This window comes from Sinocyclocheilus anshuiensis, unplaced genomic scaffold (genome assembly GCF_001515605.1).
Source record: "Sinocyclocheilus anshuiensis isolate Anshui unplaced genomic scaffold, SAMN03320099.WGS_v1.1 scaffold274, whole genome shotgun sequence".
NCBI classification, from domain to species: Eukaryota; Metazoa; Chordata; class Actinopteri; order Cypriniformes; family Cyprinidae; genus Sinocyclocheilus; species Sinocyclocheilus anshuiensis.
The window spans coordinates 1,909,046-1,930,954 of NW_015547698.1; the positions used below are offsets into that span (position 1 = coordinate 1,909,046).

Sequence of the window (21,909 nt, forward strand, 5' to 3'; positions counted from 1 at the left end):
ACTAGATGCAATCTATAAATACATTGAATAAAATGGGAATACCAATGTATAGACATTTTACGCAGATATTGCATGAAGTGAAATAGTATATCAAATCATTCTGTTATATCTTTCATAACATAGCTGAGAATCATCTTTGTACAAAGTTTGGCTAAAAATAGCCTGAAACCTAAAATTGGTGAATGAAAAAAATTAAATATTGTTTTTGCCTATACATGGCTTTTCATGTCTATTTTTTATTTAATAACTTAGTCCTGGCGTCCTCTACAAAGGACATAGAATACAATATGAATCAAATACTTTTTTCAAAAATATTTTTTCTCCATTTGTTTCTTATGCTCCAATCAATGTAATGACATTTAAAAAAATCACAAGACTTTTTTTTTTCCTGGTTCTCAGGAGGATATTGTTATGCTATTATCAAGACTTATCATACTTACCATGTATACCGTGGGGTAGAGGACTTTAAACCTGTGATCTGAAGGTGAGTCTCAGTTGAAACAGCTGATACATGAATGTTTGTGTGAACTCCCTCACTCTCCTTTATGACTGATAAAGGAGATTTTGATAAAGGAGACTGATAAAGTTGCCATTTTCTGAATATGTTATATGTATACATGTAGAGTCCCAAGCCATTATTAAGCTTATTACTAATGTAAAACATACAATACTATATAATAATAATTGAATACTTTACTTTTACTTTACTTTTAGTCATTTAGCAGACGCTTTTATATACAACTATTAAATAAAAATTACTGTAACAGAAGTATAAATCTCTTTTGCTGAGTTCAGTAATAAATATATTTGCATATTTAAAAAACAAACGCATATTTACTCCACCCCCTAATTACAAATCCAAAAGAGGCGGGTCTACTGGGCGTGTCTCTAAACGCACGGCACAAGCAGGAAACATGGCGTCGTTGGCAGGTCGTCTCTCTCGGGCTTTTTTCATTAGAAATACAGCAACACTGAGCCGCAACACTGGCCCAAATTCAGTAAACGCGATTTTCAGCCGAACCGCCGTGTCAACCACATCGGGAGCTGTCCCTCCTAAACCAGTTAAGGTACGTTTATACATGTCTAAACATTGCCGCTGGAGACTCCCGAAGGGACGCAGTAACCAGGGATGGGTTTCGTTCTAGCCAATGAAAATTAAGATTGGCTTGACTGACATGAGTAATGGCCAATCAAATTGTTGGAGCGGCACATATTTTATAAAACGAGGAAGTACTTCGTGTACGGTTGTTTATAAAATCAGTTATTTAAGTAATGATTTATTATTTATGTCAGTTTAACGAATGCGTTTTTTTTGCTTGCTGTTTATACAAAGCTTATTTTATTGTTTTTTTTTTAAACGCCGTTTGTACAGTTTTCGATCAGGGCACATATTATTATTATTATTAGTTATTGTATAATTTGATCTACTTCTGTCATATTTGTGCAGGTCCCGTTCGGTCTGACCCGCATGGCTATAGTGGGGGTTCCGTTCCTGTATGTCGGAAATCTGATCAGTAAAAATTTCGCTGCTCTTCTGGAGGAACATGAGATCTTCGTCCCAGATGATGATGATGATGATGACTGAGTGCAGGTACACGTAGTATATCAGTTTTATTACAGTCTATATTGTGCATTACTGTGTGTATGTGGTTTTTAGATATTCCTGTTCTTGTTCTTTCAGTGCATGTTTCTCTCCAGCAGTCTGAAGGTCTTCTCTGAGGTGCCTGATGCAGACGAACAGGATATATTTATGCAATAATAAAGATTGTCAACACATTTTTGTGTTTTCATTCCTGCATTACACTAACCATGTCCATAAGCCAAAGTTTAATGCTGTTTTTATGTTTTCAAAGACAATATGACTTGAGGCTGCCCTCAGCAGTTGCCTCTCTTCTATTTAATAAATTGCTTGAATGTTAGATGCTGGTTGTGTTTTTGTTATATATGTAACGTGTGTGTGTGTGTGTGTGTGTGTTATTGTACATGGTTTATCTTGCAATCATATTACATTGAGATTCATACACTTTCACACACATCCAACAGATGCAAGATTTTTATTGCATTTAACTTAAAATATACCTTGTTTTAAAAGCCTGGAATGTTTATTCACGTTCAGCACCACTGTAGTTTCTAATCAATAAGATTTTTTAAAAGAGCTCCACATAGCACAATATCCTGTATCTACATGACCAAATTGAGATGGAGAAACCAATGCATCCCATCCATCTTATTTGACCTCTTGTTGTGTTCTCATTGGTCGGTGCTGTTGCCTAGGAGACGCCCCTCCGCCAGTGCAGCATCAGTGAGTTTGAGGTGTTCTTTAAGTGCATTGATGTCTCTCTCACTGCGGCCCCGTAATTCAGTCAGCTCAACATACACCTGCTTGTAGCGCTCGCTCAATACTTCATTCTCCTGCAGGCACAGAGAACACCTTACTATAAATATTATTAGAAACAATCAATTTAGTGTTTATTCACAGCCAAACATTATATATATATACACTGAAGAATAGTGATAAACACAGTTTATGTACACTACCATTCAGACGTTTGGAGTTGGCAAGATTTTTTGGAAAGAAGTCAAAATACAGTTACAAAAAAAATAAATAAATTGTGAAATATTATTACAATTTAAAATAACTGTTTTCTATTGTAATATATTTTAAGATGTAATTTATTTCTGTGATGCAAAGCTGAATTTTCAGCATCATTACTCCAGTCTTCAGTCTCACATGATCCTTAATGTTTTTTGTGGAAACTGTGATAAATTTTTTTCAGGATTCTTTGATGAATATAAAGTTCAAAAGAACAACACTTATTTGAAATAGAAATCTTTTGGAACATTATAAATGTCTTTATTGTTAATTTTGATCAATCTAATGCGTCCTTGCTGAATAAAAGTATTAATTTCTTCAAAATGTAAAAAATCTTACTGACCCCAAACATTTGAAGTTTGATCTATTACATACACTTTTTTTTTCTCTACAGTAGGAGCATGTATGAAGAAAGTGAATAGTATTAATTTAGATTATATGACTTTCACAAGTAAAATGTGTACCTTAGTAAGAGTTTGGACCTCTTTTCTGAGACAGCTGATCTCCTTGTGAAGAAAATCCACCTCGCTCTCCTTCACCTTCAGTAACATCTACAGACAGACATGGACATGTCAGCATAACAATACTCCATCTACAACTTTACAATTCTGATACAATTATTTTTGACATAAAAAATGCATAAAATATTTGTTCTTGTAAAAATTCATTTGTCATAGCACTGGGATGGTGAAAATGAAATGGTGAGCAGTCACAGCACCTAAAATATACTTGTTCCCTCATGAATAGAAAAAAACAATGCCAATGTTATTTTTCAACACCCATACAAGTGTCATCAAAAATAATGTATAAACCACCCACACAAATGGACAAAGACAACATTACAGTAAATTTAGCAGGACTAAGGAAGGTAAACTGAATCTATGGCTGCAAAACAATCTGTATATTTACTGCTATTTGCTGGAGAAGGTTTACAGTGAGTTCACTATGATGATCAGTAGATGGCAGAGTCTGTCCGAGAAACACCGACCCCTCACATCACATGCCCCGCCCCTGATGACACCATCAGCCTCCAATACAACTCCAACACAACTTTTACAGTATGCATTATATGTACTCTCTCTGTATGTACATAGTGGAAATCCAATTGCATTTGCCAAAATCTGACATAATAAGGGGTCAAGTTTTAGCTGCTTAGCATGGTCCAATTAGCCCCTGCTGGTTAATGTTGTAATTACACCATCTGGACCCCAAAGGCATCTTCATTCTCACTCCTCAACCATAAGAGCTTATTTCACACACAGTGACCAATAACCCTAAATTCTGTGTACAATCCCCTCTTGTACTGGACAACGTGAAGTTTGAAGACAAAATATCACTGTTTTCTTCTGGTTTGAAGACAGACCAGGAAGTGCAGAGGACTTTTATTTAGGGTTATCTGAAAAGAGGCAACGGGGTCAAAGATGACAGCCATCTAATGCACAATGTGGTAATGTAATTTCACCTACGATCTGGGATTTATCATTTTTTGTGATTATTTTTGGACACAAAATGGAGGATCATAGGACAAAGGAACAAATGATTTGGTGAGATCGATCTTAGTTTTTTTTCCCAATCGTTGCATCTCTTTGGTGGAGATTGATTGTTATCACATTACGCTAACATTCAAAAGTTTGGGGTTGGTAAGATTTTGTTAATGTTTTTGAAAGAATTCTCTTCTGCTCAACAAGGCTGCATTTATTTGATCAAAAAATACAGTAAAACAGTAATATTGTGAAATATTATTACAATTTACTGGTTTCTATTTGAATATATTCTAAACTGTAATTTATTGCTGTGATCAAAGCTGAATTTTCAGCATCATTGCTCCAGTCTTCAGTGTCACATGACCCTTCAGAAATCATTCTGATATGATCCCAAACTTTTGAACCACAGGATATATTTTGGGGGATTTACAGTACGTGCTGATTAACTGAGCTTTAATTTACATTGATTATAATATTCTAATATGTTTGTGAGATGCATTTTGTATGTCCATATACATTTCGATAAATCAAGGTAAATAAAACAAGGTAAATCTGATCATGAAATGGTGGCAGGTATTTTTCTACAGGTCAAAGGTCAGCGCCTCACCTCTAATTCAGAGGTGCTCCTTTCGTAGCTGCCAAGGGGAACCACTCCTGACCTTTGGCCTGTAATGAAGGATCGCATGAGACTTATCTCCTCCGTCAGACGCGCCTGCAGTTCCTGTGTGAACAGGAAGAGGAAATGTGATTTTGAAACATCCAAACTAAAAACCACACATGAAGACATGCTCATTCACACACTGAAAGCGAGACGATCATTTGGGTTTTGTGCTGATCTGAATCCCATTTTGTAGCTTTTGAATAATGGCAATAACCCTGATTATTATTAGTAATCCAGTCCTGGATCAGTGAACAAATCTCACACCGACCCAGACAGTCACTCTGAACAATGAAACAGGATGCTGTCTGTTCATCATATTACAGATCTGTTTCCCCTCTGACTAATTTATACGAGTGTTGTAATTTTAAAGGTGCTGTGAGTTAGATTTCAATATCAGAAATGATGAATTGAGTCGCAGGATGAAATGTGATGTCTGAATGATCGCGTTTGCACATGAACGTTACCATAATTACTAGTTACCATAATTATAATTACTAAGCTTTTTTCAAGTTAGGAACGTAACAATTTATTGAGCAAGGATGCACTGAATTGATCAAAAGTGACAGTAAAGACACTTATAATGTTATAAAAGACTTCTATTTCAAATAAATGCTGTTCTTTTGAACTTTCATTAATCAAAGGATCCTGAAAATATGTATATTTACACAAAAACATCAAGCAGCACAACTGTTTTCAACACTAATAATAATCAGAAATGTTTCTTGAGCAGCAAATCAGAATGATTTCTGAAGATCATGTGACACTGAAGACTGGAGTAATGATGCTGAAAATTCAGCTGCGCGTCACAGGAATAAATTACATTTTATAATATATTCTCATAGAAAACAGTTATTTTAAATTGTAATAATATTTCACAATTTTACTATTTTTTCTGTAATAATAAATGCAGCCTTGGTGTGCAAAAGAGGCCTTTTTAAAAAAACATTAAACATCTTACAGACCCCAAACTTTTGAACAGACATTTCCTATAATTCTTTGTGGCAGCACATTACTGATAAAACATCAGTTTCACATCTAATGCATGTCACTTTATGTCATACTAGAAGTAAAAAAGCTTCCTGTGTTTGTCAGGAAGTAAAAAGAGCAACCGAGTTCATTTTATCCGGACCAAAATCACATTATAATTATGATTTCCTCATATCTGTGAACATTTCTTCCATGGACTTCCATGTTTTTTGGTCCAGTTAGTCTCAGAACCAGGGTGGATCCACACAAAACTGTGTATCACACACTATTTAACTGTCAAATCTGTCATTTTTGGACTCTAGATGTTTAAATTTCAGCATCAGATGGTGATCATGTGTCATCCAATCCTCTCATCCCACTTTCCTGTCTACCTGGTTCTCTTGGCTGAGCTGCTCCATCTCTCTCTCCTTCTGTCGGATCTCTCCGTTTTGCTCTTCAGTGCTGTTCTGGATGCGGTTGAGCTCCACGCACTGCTGGGAATAACGCTCCGACACACCGTCCAACTCCTGCTGCAGAGAGAGCGACTCGCGCCTGATAGACACACAAAGCCATGCATCGATTAACTGATGTAATGATTGACTAATGAGCGATCAGTTGATTCTCTCAGTGGGACTCTTCTCAATTACAAACTGTCAATCAAACACCTGCCACTTTTCGGAGTAAATGAAGCTCTTGTGTTCTGATTCTCTGAGCCGTGAGAGAGGAATTACAGCACAGCTGAGTGGGACAGATGAGAGTTTATGTACAGTACTGATTAGTGCCACTGGATTCCCATGAGAGTATGAACAAGATGGTGCTTTCTGGCATGCAATATCTTCTCAGAGAACTAAAATTCATACCAAAATCTTCAAACATGTCTGTGATGAATCTAACACACAGCAAACATGCAGTATTTCAGTATCTGCTAAAAATTAAAATTATTATCAGCAGAACCAAACTCCAGTGTAGCTACAGTGGGGCAAAAAAGTATTTAGTCAGCCACCAATTGTGCAAGTTCTCCCACTTAAAAAGATGAGAGAGGCCTGTAATTTTCATCATAGGTATACCTCAACTATGAGAGACAAAATGAGAAAAAAAAATCCAGAAAATCACATTGTAGGATTTTTAAAGATTGGTGGCTGACTAAATACTTTTTTTCCCCACTGTATATACAGCTTAACCCTAATAAAGCCTACTGTACCATATTTGATACATAAAGGCCACTAATTTATCAGCATGACCAAAATTGGGCTGAAAAACCCACAATCTACTACATGCCTTCTGTTGTTTGTTTGATAGTTTATACTTTTTTAGTAAGTCAAAGGACCTTTTAGTGTAATTGTACAAACGTCCACCTTCAGGTCATGGTTCATGTGTCTTTTTGCTGCGAAATCTTTACTAATTTTTAAAGTAAATGAAAGAATAACCTATATTGTTATTAGGTTTACTTGATTATCCATAGATATTGGATATCCTATATTGCTCTTGGTTATCTTGCTAAATAGCGAAAAGTGTATTTTGTATAAATTGTATAAATGTGGACGTACAGCTGTCGTCTGATGGAGGGGTCTTTCGTCTCTCCTCCTCCGTGACCCCTCAGCTTCTCAATCTCCTCCTGATGAGCTTTCCTCAGAGCCTCCATCGCTGCGGGATTGAAGACGAAAAGTATGATGTGAATGAAGCTTTATGGATAAAAGTCACTGAATTCTCATCTAATCAGATATCAAAATCAGTGTTAGTTTAATATCATTGGTATACTATTATAGTTTTTGTTAATATTTTGAATCAAACATGATTTCGACATTTTTTGTTTTCACTTGAATTTTAGTTAAAGATTTTGTATTTTTGTGTGTTTTTATCATTTGCATTATTTTTTTATTAGTTTATATAGTTCAGATACATTTTTATTTATTAGTTTTAGTTTATATTGGTATACTTTAAGTTAAACTAAATGAAGAATGAGAAATATAGCCTTGGCAACAATACGTTTTTTTCTTTTTTTTGTATTTTTATATTTTATGTCAGTTAAAATTTATATTTCATTATAAGTAATGAAAATGTTTTTTTTTTTTTAAGATTTCAGTTTTAGTTTTAGTTAACATTAACTCTAATCAAAATCACAAACTCAATTTAATCACTATATTTACCTTTATATACAAGTTTGGCCTCTGTAAGATTTTTTTAAATGTTTTTCTAAAGAAGTCTCCTATGTTCACTAAGGCTGCATTTATTTGATATACAATAAAAACATGCATATTGTGAAATATCATTATGTAATATATTCCTGTGATCAAAGCTGAATTTTCAGCATCATTACTCCAGTCTTCAGTGTCACATGATCTTCAGAAATCATTAGAATATGCTGATTTGCTGCTCAAGACACATTTCTGGTTATTATCAAAGTTGAAAATAGTTGTGCTGCTTCATATTTTTGTGGAAAACATAACACATTTTTTTTTTCAAGATTCTTGATGAATAGAAAGTTCAAAAGAACAGCATTTATTTTAAATAGAAATCTTCTGTAACATTATAAATGACTTTACTGTCACTTTTGATCAAATTAATGCATTTCTTTCTTTAAAAAATAAATGATTATATAACATCTTTATGTTGTATCACTTTTATTTGACCCTTGTGTCACTGATGTTCTGCGGCCCACACTAACCTTGGACTGCATTCTTGGCTTCCTCCTGCAGCAGTCTCTGTTTGTCTTTCTCAATCTCTCTGCGTTCTCGCTCGTGCTCGTCGTGTATCTTCTGCAGTCTCTCTCGGTGCTCCCTCTCCATCTGATTGAGTTTCAGAGAGCAGGGTGCGTCAGGACCGCAGACACTGGCCCCCACACGGACCTGACGAAGAGCCTCGATCTGCTGCCTCAGAGACACCACCTGACCAATGCAATGCATCCAGATCACACACACACACACAGATGATGCACATTAAATGGTCCTGGACCAACAAGGATGTCATGCTCGTCTAAATCCACAAACATACCTCTCGCTGAAGCACCTCATTTGTCGTTTGCGGATTCTGGAAACCTTCCGGTGACCTCTTTTCTCCGATTGGAAGCTGCTCAAAGTCCGCCCACTTCTTCTCGATGTTTGGCCCCATCTGAGCATCAGGAACCTGCGGCTGGGTCAAAATCACCGAAGTCACAACCCCCTTCTTCAATTCAACCCTATCCCAGGGGTCTTCACCCTCCCTGTCGGAAATTGTCTCCTGAAACCACTTGGTCCGGTCCTCCAGACGTCTTTCGAGCTCTCTGTCGCGCCCCTCGCCGGCCTCCCGCCGGTTGGTTAACAGTGAGGACCTCATGTTGGGTTCATCCTGATACGGACCACCGACATCTGACCCTGGGTCATGGGGTGCGGGAGAGGTTCGGGACGGTGCATTTTGGGAACTGGAGTTCTCTCTGTCGCTGATGTCACTGTTGTCTGGGTGTCTGAGAACAGGCAGAGATATCAACTTCCTACTTACATGAAAACAGTACCCTGAGTCAAACCTCAAACCTGCTCCTGTTAAACATCAGTGACAGTCATTTCATTTTAAAAGTCCAGAGCAAAATCTTTCAGATGACCTTAATCAATAAAGCAATGCTTTATTATGGATATTTAATATATTTTGAATATCCATATAAATTCTCTATGGGTGAATATCATGTTTCAACCTAAAATAAAAAGTAAAAAAAATTATTTAGCACAAAGATTAAAGCTTTGTTGTATTATTATGTTTTGTATTGAGATTAAGAAAATGAAGCCTAACTCTTTATTTATTTATTGCTTTTAATGACAATTAAGCACAATTTCCCACCCCAAGTTTAAATTTAAAGTTAATTTAAAGGTTGTAATTCTCATCAGTATCAATGATAATTCTCATTATTACACGGCTCTGTGGAATACTTGATTCTGATTGGTCAGTCGCGACATTCTGAGGTTTGTTATCCCTCGATAACAACCGGTAGTCATCCGGGTAACTGAAGTCGGCGCTATACTGCCAGGAAGAGTTTTTTCTGGTTGGAAGCTTTGCGTTTGTTTAGCTAATAAAATATTAAAACTCGATTCAAAATTGTGTACAATTATTTAATTATGTCATCCTGGTATCGCGGAATCGCTCTTTCGTTTCATACAAACGCAGCTGCTGCCATTTTGCTACGATTGTTTTGTACGCTGTAATGGATTATAAGATAACTAACAAACTGGTAAGATTTTAAAACATTTTCGATTACTTTTATAGCCATAATTATTTATGTGGTGAAATGTTGTGTAATAAGTGGTTTGAATGCACCATATCCCTTAAATGTCCGTCTAGTTTGAACTTGTCGCTTGCTCGCAACTGCTGTGTTCACGGAAGCTTTGCATTCAAATATTTCAACTCAAATCAATATTTCCTTACTTATGTGGCAAGTAGCCGTGTAATAAGCGGGATAATTTACATCCAGCCGGTAGTTATCGCTGAATAACCCCCTTCAGGGTGATACAAGACCCCTGATACAAGCATCCCTTACTTAGATGCTCATTAATGTAAAACTATGCTGTCAAGACACAATGATGTTTTAAATTTGTTTAATTTAAAGGCATTATAGCAAATACTACCATTGTGTATTATAAAATATGCTTAAAATCCTACAAATGTTTTATTGTCTAATCTCAAAATATATTTTTTGACAAAAAAATTTTTTCAGTCATTTTCTTGACATTTTACATGAAATTCACGCCTTATTGACTCTGCACTTGTCATACCGGATGCTTTCAGCCAAATTCCTGAATGAGATTCTCCTCCTCAGTGTGTCGATCCAGTTCCTCCTAATTCTGGAGGTCATCGCTGACAGGGTCACCAGTCCATCACGCATCTGCAGATCAATCAGACAGGTTTTGAGACATATGACCACATCAGGACTGTTCTTAATTTTTTGTGATGAGTTGTCCTCTTAACTTTTGTGTAACTTAAGTTCTTACATGCAATTGAAGTCCATAGTTTTTATCAGCATCAAATTCCTCCACTCGCAGACAGTGACGTAAATAAATCTCACCATCCGCCTCGTCTCTCTATCAAGGAGAAAAACACAGAATTCAAGATATCATCGTTAAATCTGATCATGCGTTCAGATACTATTACAACTATGGTATTTTCAGCTCCACGTTTAAATGTATTCCATGATTTCCTCGTGACCTATCTGTACAATCTGTAGATAATCATTTACATGGCAATTTCAGTTATTCTCGCTCACCTCTTCAGCCTCAGAGTCTCTATAGTATCTCAGTGCTGAGTCAGAGATCACAAACCAGTGCTTCCTCCACTGCAAATAAACACAAGTACTTCATAGTTGTCTATATCTATATGCATGACCATAAACAAAGCAACAGATTAATATTACATGATAATGAAAACCTTACATGTCTTTGCATACAATTTTCTAGCTCTTTGAACTTTTTTTAGTGAAGGTTTTAGGTAAAATAAAAAAAATAATCATTGGTCACCATTACCAAATTTTCACCTTTGTGCTTTTTAATCTCATTTAAATCAAATAAAACTTCAGCGTTAAAATTAAGTATAGCAAGACATGCTATGCCAATATCCCTATAACAGCCACAGACAGTCATGCAATGTAATGCAACCATAGACTGTATAAAAACGCATGCAACAGATCAAGTTTAACAGAAGCAGCCTGTATCCTTACCTCTTCATCTTCATCCAGCATATACATCCATCCCTTTTTACAGTTCAGAAGATCAAGCTTACAGGAAACAGACTCAGTTGCGTTAAAACAAGTGAATGCATAAGGAATTCAATATATAATCAACTGAACACGTACAGTACAAATCTTTCCAGAGCAACAATACGACTTTCCAGAGCACAGTAATCCAGAGTACGAGACATTCCAGAACTCCAGAACGAATCATTCACTCAAGTATTTCAACAAACACACACATACACTTTTTAAACGGTGTCTGAAGGCGTTCTGGGTGATTTTTAGTGGGTTGCTATGCAGCTACTAGGTTCTGAGTGGTTGCTAGGTGGTTACACGTCAAAATAATAATAATCTAGTCTCAAAAATAAGTCTCAGATGCTTCTTTCAGTTAGTGTAAGTCTATGGGATTTATCATCTGTCCAAATATGCGCCATTTTTATTTATTTATTTATGTTGTTTTTTTTTGGCTCCGAATAGATGACACGTGAGATGGCATCAATGAGAAAGGGAAGAAGTGTGTGAAACTGTAAACCCGGGCACCTGTGAATGGCCCGACGCAGTGCTGTTGGTTTTTGAGGAGCCTCCCATCTCTTTGTCTAGACGTCTGCGCTCTTTCTCTCTGCGGTCTCGTCCTCTCTCTCTTTCTCTTTCTCTTCCTCTGCCTCGCTCTTCTGAAACCTCATGCTCATTGTCATATCTCCCATCTCCATAGCTTTAACCACAGAAAGGAGAAGTAGAATTTACAGGAAAATATTTTTGATTGTACAAAGTGCATTTTAGGGGTGCCAAATGCATGCAAGGTCAAAAAAACGCTTTCTTTTTCTCAAAATGTGCATTTAATATCACCTCGTTTTCAAGCGATTCTCAAACGATTCGTTAGAAGAATTTAAGATTCAGTGTTTCTAAACCCCTCCTTTCCGTGAGGCTACTCTGCTCTGATTGGTCAGATGGCCCAGTCTGTTGGGATTGGTCTACCGCGTACAGCGTGTGTCGGAAACATATACAGTATGTTGAATACAAGTAGTTCTATCTTATTTACTGAATTTAAACAATGAGATTAGTCACAATTTTTTTTCCTATTGACAGCACTAGTTTTTAACACTTAGTAATAATACAATATAAACAATTAAACATAAAAAAAAAATAAAAATAAAAAAAAAACTAACTAAATATACTGTTTTAATAGTTAAAAAAATTTTCTCATACAGCTTTTAGGAAAATAGGCCATCCTCTGGGAATCTTCATATCTGATGATCCATCAGAAAGTTTGAAAACCCCTGATATTGTACTTTACTTGTTTATTTACATTTTAAGCTTAGTTTTAGACCTTATTTTAACATCCAGTAATTTGGTTTGCCAATCTTCTGCTAACACTGATGTAATGGACACAAGTTATTTAATTATAATTAAGATGGAAGCTGGAAATAAAGGGATTGTAGTAACGTGTCTTGGGATGTCCATCACTTTCCGTGAGCCACTATTTTTTCTGTGGAAATGCTCAGATTAGGCATCTGCTTTTGCATCAGCACCAGCACCATGTCAGTGCAAACGTGGTACAACTCTCCATCTCTCTTCAAATCTCTGACCTGTGCTGATTGTCTCTGCGTGGGCTCCGGCTCTGCGGCCTCCTTCTGACTATTATTGCTTCTTCTTCCTCAGGGTACAGTTTAGATCGGGGAATATTAGCTATGATCACATAATCCTCAATGGTCATCTCTGGCACTGCTGGTTGACTGGAAGACCTGGTGTTCTCTGAAAGAATTAGCGCCTCCAAGCCCCGCCTGATGCTGCTTCTGCTCCGATCATTGACCGGTTTATCCGTCTCTGCAGTTAAGGCATGGGATTTGGGCAAATCAGGGGACGGAACCTGATTCCAGCTCCGCCTTGATTGAGAGATGTTTGGCGTTGATGCAGGTGAGGCGGGGCTTAGAGGGGAGAGGGCGGGGCTTAGAGGGGAGAGGGTGGGGCTTAGAGATTGGCGGGAATCAGATCTGTATTGTTTGTCTGAGGCATCTGAGTATCCGCCATTCCTAAGGCTTTTGTTTTTCAAAGTACCGTATTTTAGTGTACCATGTTTATCATAATTTTTATAAGGTGTTGAGGCACCAGGGCTGTTAGAACCACTGTTGCGACTGTTGTAACCACTGTTTCGACTGACGTGGCTTGTTTTGTCATCACAGTAGCCTCCTGTTGGAGAGAAATTCCGGCTGGTGTAGCCAATACTGCGGCCCCCACTCTTTTGACTGCTGCGACCGCTATTGTGACCACTGTGGTTGCGTTCATTATAATCGCTGTTGATTTCCACATCAGAATGTCTTTTTGACCAGCCGTTCCTTTCTTCAGAGGCATCTGACTCTGCCGAACTTGCAATTGATTTGAGATTCTTATACAGCTTTTCAGAATCCAAGCTGTGCCCGTAGGAGCTCTGGGAAGGGCTTCTTTTGTGGGCGGGGCTAAAGGATTCTCCATTTTTATTCGGACCCGAGCTTTGTGAGGGACACGTGGTGTGCGTGACCACTGAATCTCGTCTTCGTGATGGAGTGCATTTCCCAGAAGCCTGCTGAGAGGACGTGTGGGACGTCCAGTGACCGTGTGCAGCAGAACCTCGGCGATGGGACGAACTGCGCGATTCCCCTCGCCTTTGCGGCGAAACATTGGTAGATCTCGGACTGCCGGAGCAAGGGCTTGCACGAGATTGGCTGTCCCCACGTCTGAAATTTGAATAGGACATGTGTCGCTGGGGGGAGAGGCCACTCATTGCCTCGTTGCTGAGATTGTTGGAGCGCCTCCTATTGGACGGGAGACCCAGGTCTGGGTTTCGGAAGGGGATGGTGGCTTTGCGCTCAGGACTGTGGGTGACTGGAAGAGGGTGGCCTCTCTCGAAGTGGCGCATGGGAGCAGGAGGACTGCCATCTTCCTGTTCCCTGTCCCGTGAGAGGAAGCGATTGGTTCTTTTAAAAACGGCGCGGCTGCTGCTGCTTTGTTCCACTTCTCTTCTAGTCTCTGTTTGAGGAAGACATGCATTGATATTGTGCTGATGCATACAAATGATTAAAATAAATGAATAATTAAATGGTTAAATAATTAACATTATAAAGTATTGTTCATTGATTATTGAATACACAGGACAAAATATACTAATATGCACTCACTTCTGCAGTCCTACAGTATAAAGCCTACTGTATTATAATTGATATGCACATTTCTAATTATCAAGCCCTGTTGTACACAATCTACTACATGTCTTATGTCTTTACAGTTTTTTTTTAGCAAGGCCTTTTATTCAAATTGTAAATATAAAAGTAAATGCAAGAATTATTATTATGTTGTTAATGTTTCAAGATGAACATTTACTGGACTGAAGCAGATTTGGTTTACTTGATTATCCACACATCATTTTTAAGAAAAAAAACATGTTAAAATGTGAGTTTCAAATATGAGCCATCAGGCTTTTGAGGAACTTTTATTTGTTCATCTCTCAGTCATCATTGTATTGCATTGCATTATAAGTTTTGAAACTACAATTACATCTTACTAAGACATATTATTTGGAAATATATAGTGACAACTGATATTTAAATGCTTTTTATGTAAGTAGTCTGTTTACTATTATAAAGATCTCATTGATTTACATTACAAGCTTTTTGGCCAAATAAATATCAGTTACTGCACCAAATAATATATTTTTGCCCAGTTTGGCCCTTTTTTCCCCTTCTTCTACTTTTAAAAAAAGTTTTTTTCTGACTATTATTTCATATGTAAGGCTTTACGGGGTTAAATCTCACCTGTGTGTTGGCTGACACTTCCTCTTCTGCTTGTGTTGGCGCTCCCTCTCCTGCTCTGCATTTCTATCACAGAGCGACTTTCTGAGCGCTGGAGAGCAGGTTCCAATCGAGTCATGCTTTCGGTCTCTTAGTTCAGTAATAATTGTTCCTTTAGATTGCAGTTGAGTTCTTCAGGTCAACTCTCAGAGGTCACGCTTTGGTCTAGAGCTGTTGCTTGTGTCTGCACATAAAAGATCATCAGATTTATTCTACAGACAATTTTTTTTTTTACATTTTGCTTTCTTGATAAGTTAGCCCACATGGAACTTTTTTTGTGTTATCTGTGGAATTATGCATCTCGCAACTCAATTCAATATGTATACAGTGCTCTTACTGGTAGATAATTATCTATTTGCCTAAATTTCTCAACAATTTTATAAAAATTGACACTGTGCTACTTGTTCCTGGTTTGCAGAGAAGTTGATTAGTAGTAGATTAAAGCAGATGGCGCAACACTCTTTGTTTTAATTTCTGTTTCTCTTTGAAATTAATTTGTAACTTAATTTCTAATTCATTTTTTTTTTCTAATTGAAATGTAGAGAATATAAATGAATTAGATTTTTAAAAGTTTACATTTTTATATAAAATAGTTGGAAATAATGCAACATTAACTTTTAACTTAACTTTTTTTTGTCTATATCTTTTGTTGTTTTATTCAAAATTGAATAAATTTATTTTAATTGTAGTTTTATTATTAGTACACTAAGTTTAACTAAAAAATGAGAAATGTTGCTAGGTGAAATTAAATTGTAAGTAATTTATGTTATAAAATGTTATTTTAGTAACAATGTTTTTATGGTTTCAGTTTTAGTTAACTATAATAATAGTTTGGGCACCTCTGGTTTAAGCAAAACTGATTTTTGCCCATTAGTCCGATTCTTTTTTATGTGTGTGTTTCTGTGCACTGTTGAAATTTTGTTGTATAGACAGAAACTTTATTGCATTGTCCATTTACTAATTTGCATGTAAACAACAAAATGCATTTTTTAATTATCTGATTTTCGTTTTATTGTAGATCATCTGGTTACTCTGACGGCCCTTCAGATTGACAATACACACCAGATTGATGCACACGGTCATGTCAAGAGACGAAGTAGCACAGAACAAACTGACATCACAGCGGCTGCTTGTTCAGGACGCATCACCTTAATTTCCCTGATTGCCAGATTGTGATGGAATCCAAGCACTCTTGAATAATTTACATCTCTGAGGTGAAGGTAGAGACTTTTAACTCCTAAATACAGCGATAAGTGCAATCTTAGCAGGATCTGTACCAGAAACAGGATATTTTAATGTAGCTCATGGGTTAAACAAGTTCCTTGAGGCTTAAAGGTTAGACGGTTTTTATGCCAGAGCTCAAGCTACTAATCAAGTAATGTTACATTTGACAGTAACTCAATTTAACATCTACATATATGTTTGAGGCATGAGACATGCAAGGTTAGCAAGACATGCACCTTTTAACGTAAGACAAAAGTAACCAGCAATGGTGAAACATAATAGCACATAAGTCAATCCAAAAGCAGAAGTCCACAAATAAAACACTCCACAAACCTTCTCAACACTCCCAAGACTTCGCTAATGCCCTTGCCAGCGTCTTCCCATCTCTGTGGCGTTCCTCCTCTGGGTCTTTCCTTCATTACTTTAGGAGCGGCAGGTGTAACTTAAGCTAGACTCTGCCTCTCCTCATGACTATTTCATCAAACCTGGTCTGTCCCTGTTGCACCCGAGTCCTCTTCCTTGTGCTCCTGTTCTCAGTTCACATGTTCTTCTCCTCATCCTCTGTGTTCTTCTGTTATTTCCAGCTCTGCCTCTGGTTCTTCCCCAGTCAGTTTTCCAACACTCTGGTCCTTCACCTGCTGGTTACGGCGCATATCCAGCGTCGGTGGACATGAGCCATGCTCTCGCAGCTCAGTTGGACGTGACTGATGACTTTGTGATTCGAGTACGCTGCTGTTTCGTATTTTAGCATCCATGTTGTACCGGAATATAGTGTTACGGTCTGTTCCCTGAGGACATGATCGGCTCATTAAAATGCAACGGGATCACAGAGCAAACCTCTTATTCCCCTTTTTTTCCCATGAAGTCACACTGTTGGCATCTCAAGCTCTAATGCTAATTGAAGTGCAGAACACTTTAACCTTCGTGGGTTGCACTTGGCAAAGGCCTTCTGACAAAAAGCAATATTACGATTGCACTATAATTTTAATATAAAAGGCCACACCCTTATTTACTCTTTAGGAACCAAACATTCAATTGTTTTATTTGTTTGCACATTTTCTAAAGTAAATTTATGTGGTGTTTGCCTGTGCGAAACGCACCACCATGATGCTGAAATGTTTTGGGTGGTTGCCAGGGCGTTGCTATGACATTGCTTGAGTGTTCTGAGTGGTTGTCAGGGTGTTGCTATGAGGCTGCTAGGGTGTTCTGAGTTGTTGCCAGGGCAATGCTATGAAGATGTTCTAAGTGGTTGCCAGGGTGTTGCTATAAGGGTTGCTAGGGTGTTCTGAGTGGTTGCCAGGGGGTTGCTATGAAGGTGTTCTAAGTGGTTGCCAGGGTGTTGCTATGATGTTACTAGAGTGTTCTGAGTGGTTCCCAGGGCAATGCTGTGAAGTTGCTAAGGTGTTCTGAGTGATTGCCAGGGTGTTGCTATGAGGTTGCTAGGGTGTTCTGAGTGGTTGTCAGGCAGTTGCTATGAAGGTGTTCTAAGTGGTTGCTAGAGTGTTGCTATGTGGTTGCCAGGATGTTGCAATGAGGTTGCTAAGGTTAGCAGATGACTATGTGGTTACTAGGGTGTTGTGCGAGGTTACTTTGAGGCTGCTAAGTGTTAAGGGTATTGAAAACTCCATAACTTTAACTATGAGTAGTAATAATAGTGAGGCTGCTCTTGGTGAAAAGAAAGTGTAAAACTATCCTAAATAAAGCGTTTAATGTTTGATCTCAGGATGAATATCTAAATCAAGTGATGTACTTTACTGGAGCACAATGTGAAGTAGTTTAAAGTTACGTTGCAACATATCAGAGAAGACCAAGAGACGTGAGCTGAAGGGTCTCCATTGTGTCTCTCCTCCATGGCCATGTGGGGTCTAGCTGGTGTTTTCTGCCTGCAGGACGCTTTGACTCAGGAGGACAGACAACATCTGTCGTTCTTTGCCCCCCCCTTCCCTCCATTCATAGGCACACACTGCCTCTCCCAAATGGTGCCCTTTTGTATCGGCTATTGTCCGCTGCTACATTGTGTGACTCTGCCTGTTCCCCAGAGCTCCATTGATGAGTGTTGTAAGAGACCTCAGCCAGAACTCTTCCGAACTTCTCCTCAAGCTTAATGTTCAGCCATAAAAGCTCAACAAAAGACATTTTGTTCTCTAGCTGCATCAGTGTTAGGATACAAAATCTCGTACAAACTTTCTCTTAATAGAAAGCGCAAGAGAACATCATTAAAAAAAACTTGTATTTTTTTCTTGGTTTTGGTTGTAGTTTTGGTGATGTGTTTGAAATCAAGCAAGGCTTTCCTGCCAAAACACCTGCCAAGTAGTTTCATCCAGTTAGGAAATGTGCCAACTAGTTCAGTTTTTTTCCCCTCCCCAAAGCCTTAAATTTCTCTCTCTAGTGTAGCATCTGGACCAATCAGACACACCATTTTTCATTAGATTTAACAAATCAATTATTCATTAGATGAACAAATAGTCACAGACCCCTCACCCAATAACCTACTGGGTGCCAGGATGTCTGCGAACGACCACAGGCCACTGGTTACCATGGCAACCACGACACCTTTGCTAGACCAGATACATTTACGACCTAATGGAATGTTGAGAATTCCCCCTGTCACTACATTTTCCATAGGAAAGACACAGTGCACAGTAAAAATTGACTCTTCTCTAATTAATTAATAGGAAAACCTTCTTTGAATGAACACACATATCCTTCAGGTCATTGTGTATGTTGTCGTTATATTGTATACTGTTTATGCAGGCTTGTGATGGAACCACTCGTTATGATTAATTATTCATATTTCCCCTTGAGCTGATTCGCTACACTAGTCTGGTTGGATAACTTGTAAACATCCTGCAGCTATTTGACGGCATTTCTCAAAGGCCCTTCTCTTGAGCGATGCACCCGCAACAGGCAGAATGTGGGGTAAAGCCATGAATAGCCCAGTATGGGGTGACCGAGAGGCCAGAGCAGATGTTAATGATTAGCTTCGTTCTCATCCCTATAAAGGACCTGCATCCCAATCTATTCCCCATTTTCTAGAGTCATTTCCAACCCTTACAGAGTGGAGCACATAGAAGTCATAAATCCAGCATCCAGAAAAATCTTGATAGAAAATGCGAACCGAAACAAAAGAGGCTTATTAGAAAAAAGGGCTACAATTTAGCAGAGTCTCACAACACTTTAAAGGTTTTGCAGTTTGTTTTTGGTAGTTTATGCGGTTTATAAGTTTGTCTTTTCTTTAGGCTGAAAATGTTGTAAGAATTGTGTCAGCATTCAAATATGAATGTAAAGATGCTCTGTTTTAACATTTAAGCCCAGTGTATGTGAAACAGAAGTGTGTGGTGGAGTTAATAAAACAATGAAATACTTTCGATAGTTCATAATCTTTATTTGGAAAAATAATTTAAGCTAAAACTTCATTCAGAGAAAGAAAATCAAACAAAAGCCTGTTAATGAAAACAATAGCATTAATAACATTTTTACAATCCTTCTTTAAATAACTTTTTGTCAAAACATCCCAGCAACCCGAAGTGCCTTTGCAAGTAACAGGAACAACTTAGGAAAAACGCAAACTTAAATAATCTTAAAAACATTACAAATATTTAGAAATACAACTTAAATAAAAATAAATTAACTTAAATCATACAACTCTTGTTATAAAAAAGAAAATAAAAAAACATACAAACAAGGATATTATTCATCATCAACAACACAAAACGTTTTTTTTTTTTTTACGTCGAAAAACCAATTACATACATTTTCTAAACCATAATGCAAAAAAGCGGAGGCTTGGAAGACTTTGAGATTTTTTTGAGCACTTACACATAGATTCCACTGGTCATGTGACAGGATATGACATCATGTGACATTTTAACCCAGTGCAAGACAGGCCAGTATGGCTGAACATCCACCGTTTTGATGTAGTCCCTTGTACACTGACTTGTGGGGCCAGCAAATGTTGCCAAAATATTGCTAAAATGTTACCACAACTTCACCACGGTGTCACAGAGACAGTCAATGGCAAAACAATTTGTGACACATTTATTTTAAACTACGTCCTTAACATCCTTAATGTTTGGTGCAGTCTCTGGGCACAGTAAAAGCCTGTGGGAATTATTGGCGGAAAACCAGCAAATGTTGCCAAAATATTGCTAAAACGTTGCCACAATGCTGACACATTATTGGACATCACATGGCAAAACACTGCGATACTTTACTTTTCTTTTCTTGTATTCTCTTTCTTTTACTTCTTTCCTAATGCCATTTTCGTGTGATGAACCCACGTTAAAAACATTTAAAAATGGACACATATTGTCCAACACCTTAAAAATGGCTTTACAGGTAAATTTTACAACTACATTTGATATTTTAATGACACTCCAGCCATCATTATCATTTCCACAAGTTTCCAAGCCTACAGGCCACCACTGCCTGTGCCTCTTTCAGTACAGAGAACCAGCTCATCCTGAATATCAGTTAATCAGTCTTAGTTTCTCAGCAGCAGTAGTCATGAGGTGGGACATTTCCACCCAAGGTTTCGAGCAGCAGCATTTTTTTAGGGAGTTCAAAATGTCTCCCATAGGACACAATGAGCATCGGCTTCCTGCAGGCCCATTACACCTGAGATGGCAAAAGGGAAAAGACAACAAAACATCTGTTAGTTCTCAGAATCAAGGTAAGAATGCTAAATGGACATACTTTCTTTGCATAATGTAAAGTCAACTACATGTGACACTCACCTCAGTTGCAATTACACATTCATCTTTTTCCTCCGACATCACCATGACGGATTTGTATTTGGTGTCGACACATGCCGACATGGATGCCGATGCACATGCTGACTCAGAATACAGCGAATCGGAATACTTTGATTCTGAATACTTTGATTCTGAGTACTTTGATTCAGAATGTTTTGATTCAGAATACCTTGACTCTGAATATTTTGACTTTTCTGATGCATCACTGTAAAGAAAAAAGAGAGTAGCGTGTTAGCGATGCCTAAATTTGAGAGGACATTGAGTGAATATTCAAAGAAATTATCTTGGACAAGAATACTCGAACACAATTTTGTACCTTTTCAGACGTTTCCTGCGCTTCTCCTCAAATTCGGAAGAATCCTGCAGAGATTGGCACTTTAAATCATCGCAGTTATCGGACAACTCCTTTGCCGCCATCTCCTTTCCAGCATGCTCCAGTTTCACCTCATGCTTCACCTCGTATTTTACTTCATGCACCAGGTTGTAGTCTGCAGGAGCATGTCGTGTCTTATAGCTCCTCTTCTCCTTCTCGGTTGTCATGCTCAAGTCGTCGTGATCACTGTGAAAATCAATCTTCTTGTTGATGTTCTTTAAAGGTGCTGCCCCGATGACACTTACGGCCAGGTCTTTGTCACGGTGACAGTTGTTCGTGAGGTTGTTGATCGTTTCGTTTTCCCCGTTGGCGACCTCCTCCTCCCTATCCCGTCGGCGCTGCTGAAC

The 21,909-nt window shown here is 37.9% G+C and overlaps 3 protein-coding genes across 3 annotated transcripts in view; 1 reads left to right on the top strand and 2 right to left on the bottom strand.

Moving 5' to 3' along the window:
• The first annotated feature begins 850 nt into the window (after positions 1 to 850).
• Positions 851 to 1,919, top strand: LOC107703822 (essential MCU regulator, mitochondrial-like). The gene is made up of 3 exons (XM_016506572.1): positions 851 to 1,067; positions 1,448 to 1,591; positions 1,682 to 1,919. Exons 1-2 carry the CDS (start codon positions 915 to 917, stop codon positions 1,583 to 1,585), a joined length of 291 nt encoding a protein of 96 aa, XP_016362058.1. The 5' UTR covers positions 851 to 914; the 3' UTR covers positions 1,586 to 1,591; positions 1,682 to 1,919.
• A 115-nt stretch (positions 1,920 to 2,034) lies between these two features.
• Positions 2,035 to 15,290, bottom strand: LOC107703708 (uncharacterized). The gene is made up of 15 exons (XM_016506423.1): positions 15,176 to 15,290; positions 12,977 to 14,393; positions 11,931 to 12,102; positions 11,514 to 11,585; positions 11,379 to 11,435; positions 10,929 to 10,997; positions 10,657 to 10,746; positions 10,441 to 10,550; positions 8,696 to 9,143; positions 8,370 to 8,589; positions 7,252 to 7,348; positions 6,097 to 6,256; positions 4,685 to 4,798; positions 3,058 to 3,144; positions 2,035 to 2,412 (listed from the first exon to the last, which is right to left on the bottom strand). The coding sequence occupies exons 1-15, from the start codon at positions 15,288 to 15,290 to the stop codon at positions 2,251 to 2,253; spliced, it is 3,390 nt and encodes a 1,129-aa protein (XP_016361909.1). The 3' UTR covers positions 2,035 to 2,250.
• Positions 15,291 to 20,860: 5,570 nt separating this feature from the next.
• Positions 20,861 to 21,909, bottom strand: part of LOC107703728 (delta-like protein A) — a 4,777-nt gene continuing 3,728 nt past the window's right edge. The window contains exons 10-12 of the mRNA XM_016506451.1: positions 21,506 to 21,909; positions 21,172 to 21,394; positions 20,861 to 21,052 (exon numbers count right to left, since the gene is read on the bottom strand). Coding sequence (XP_016361937.1) covers positions 21,047 to 21,052; positions 21,172 to 21,394; positions 21,506 to 21,909 — 633 coding nt within the window. The 3' untranslated portion in view covers positions 20,861 to 21,046. The remainder of the gene's footprint in view (positions 21,053 to 21,171; positions 21,395 to 21,505) is intronic.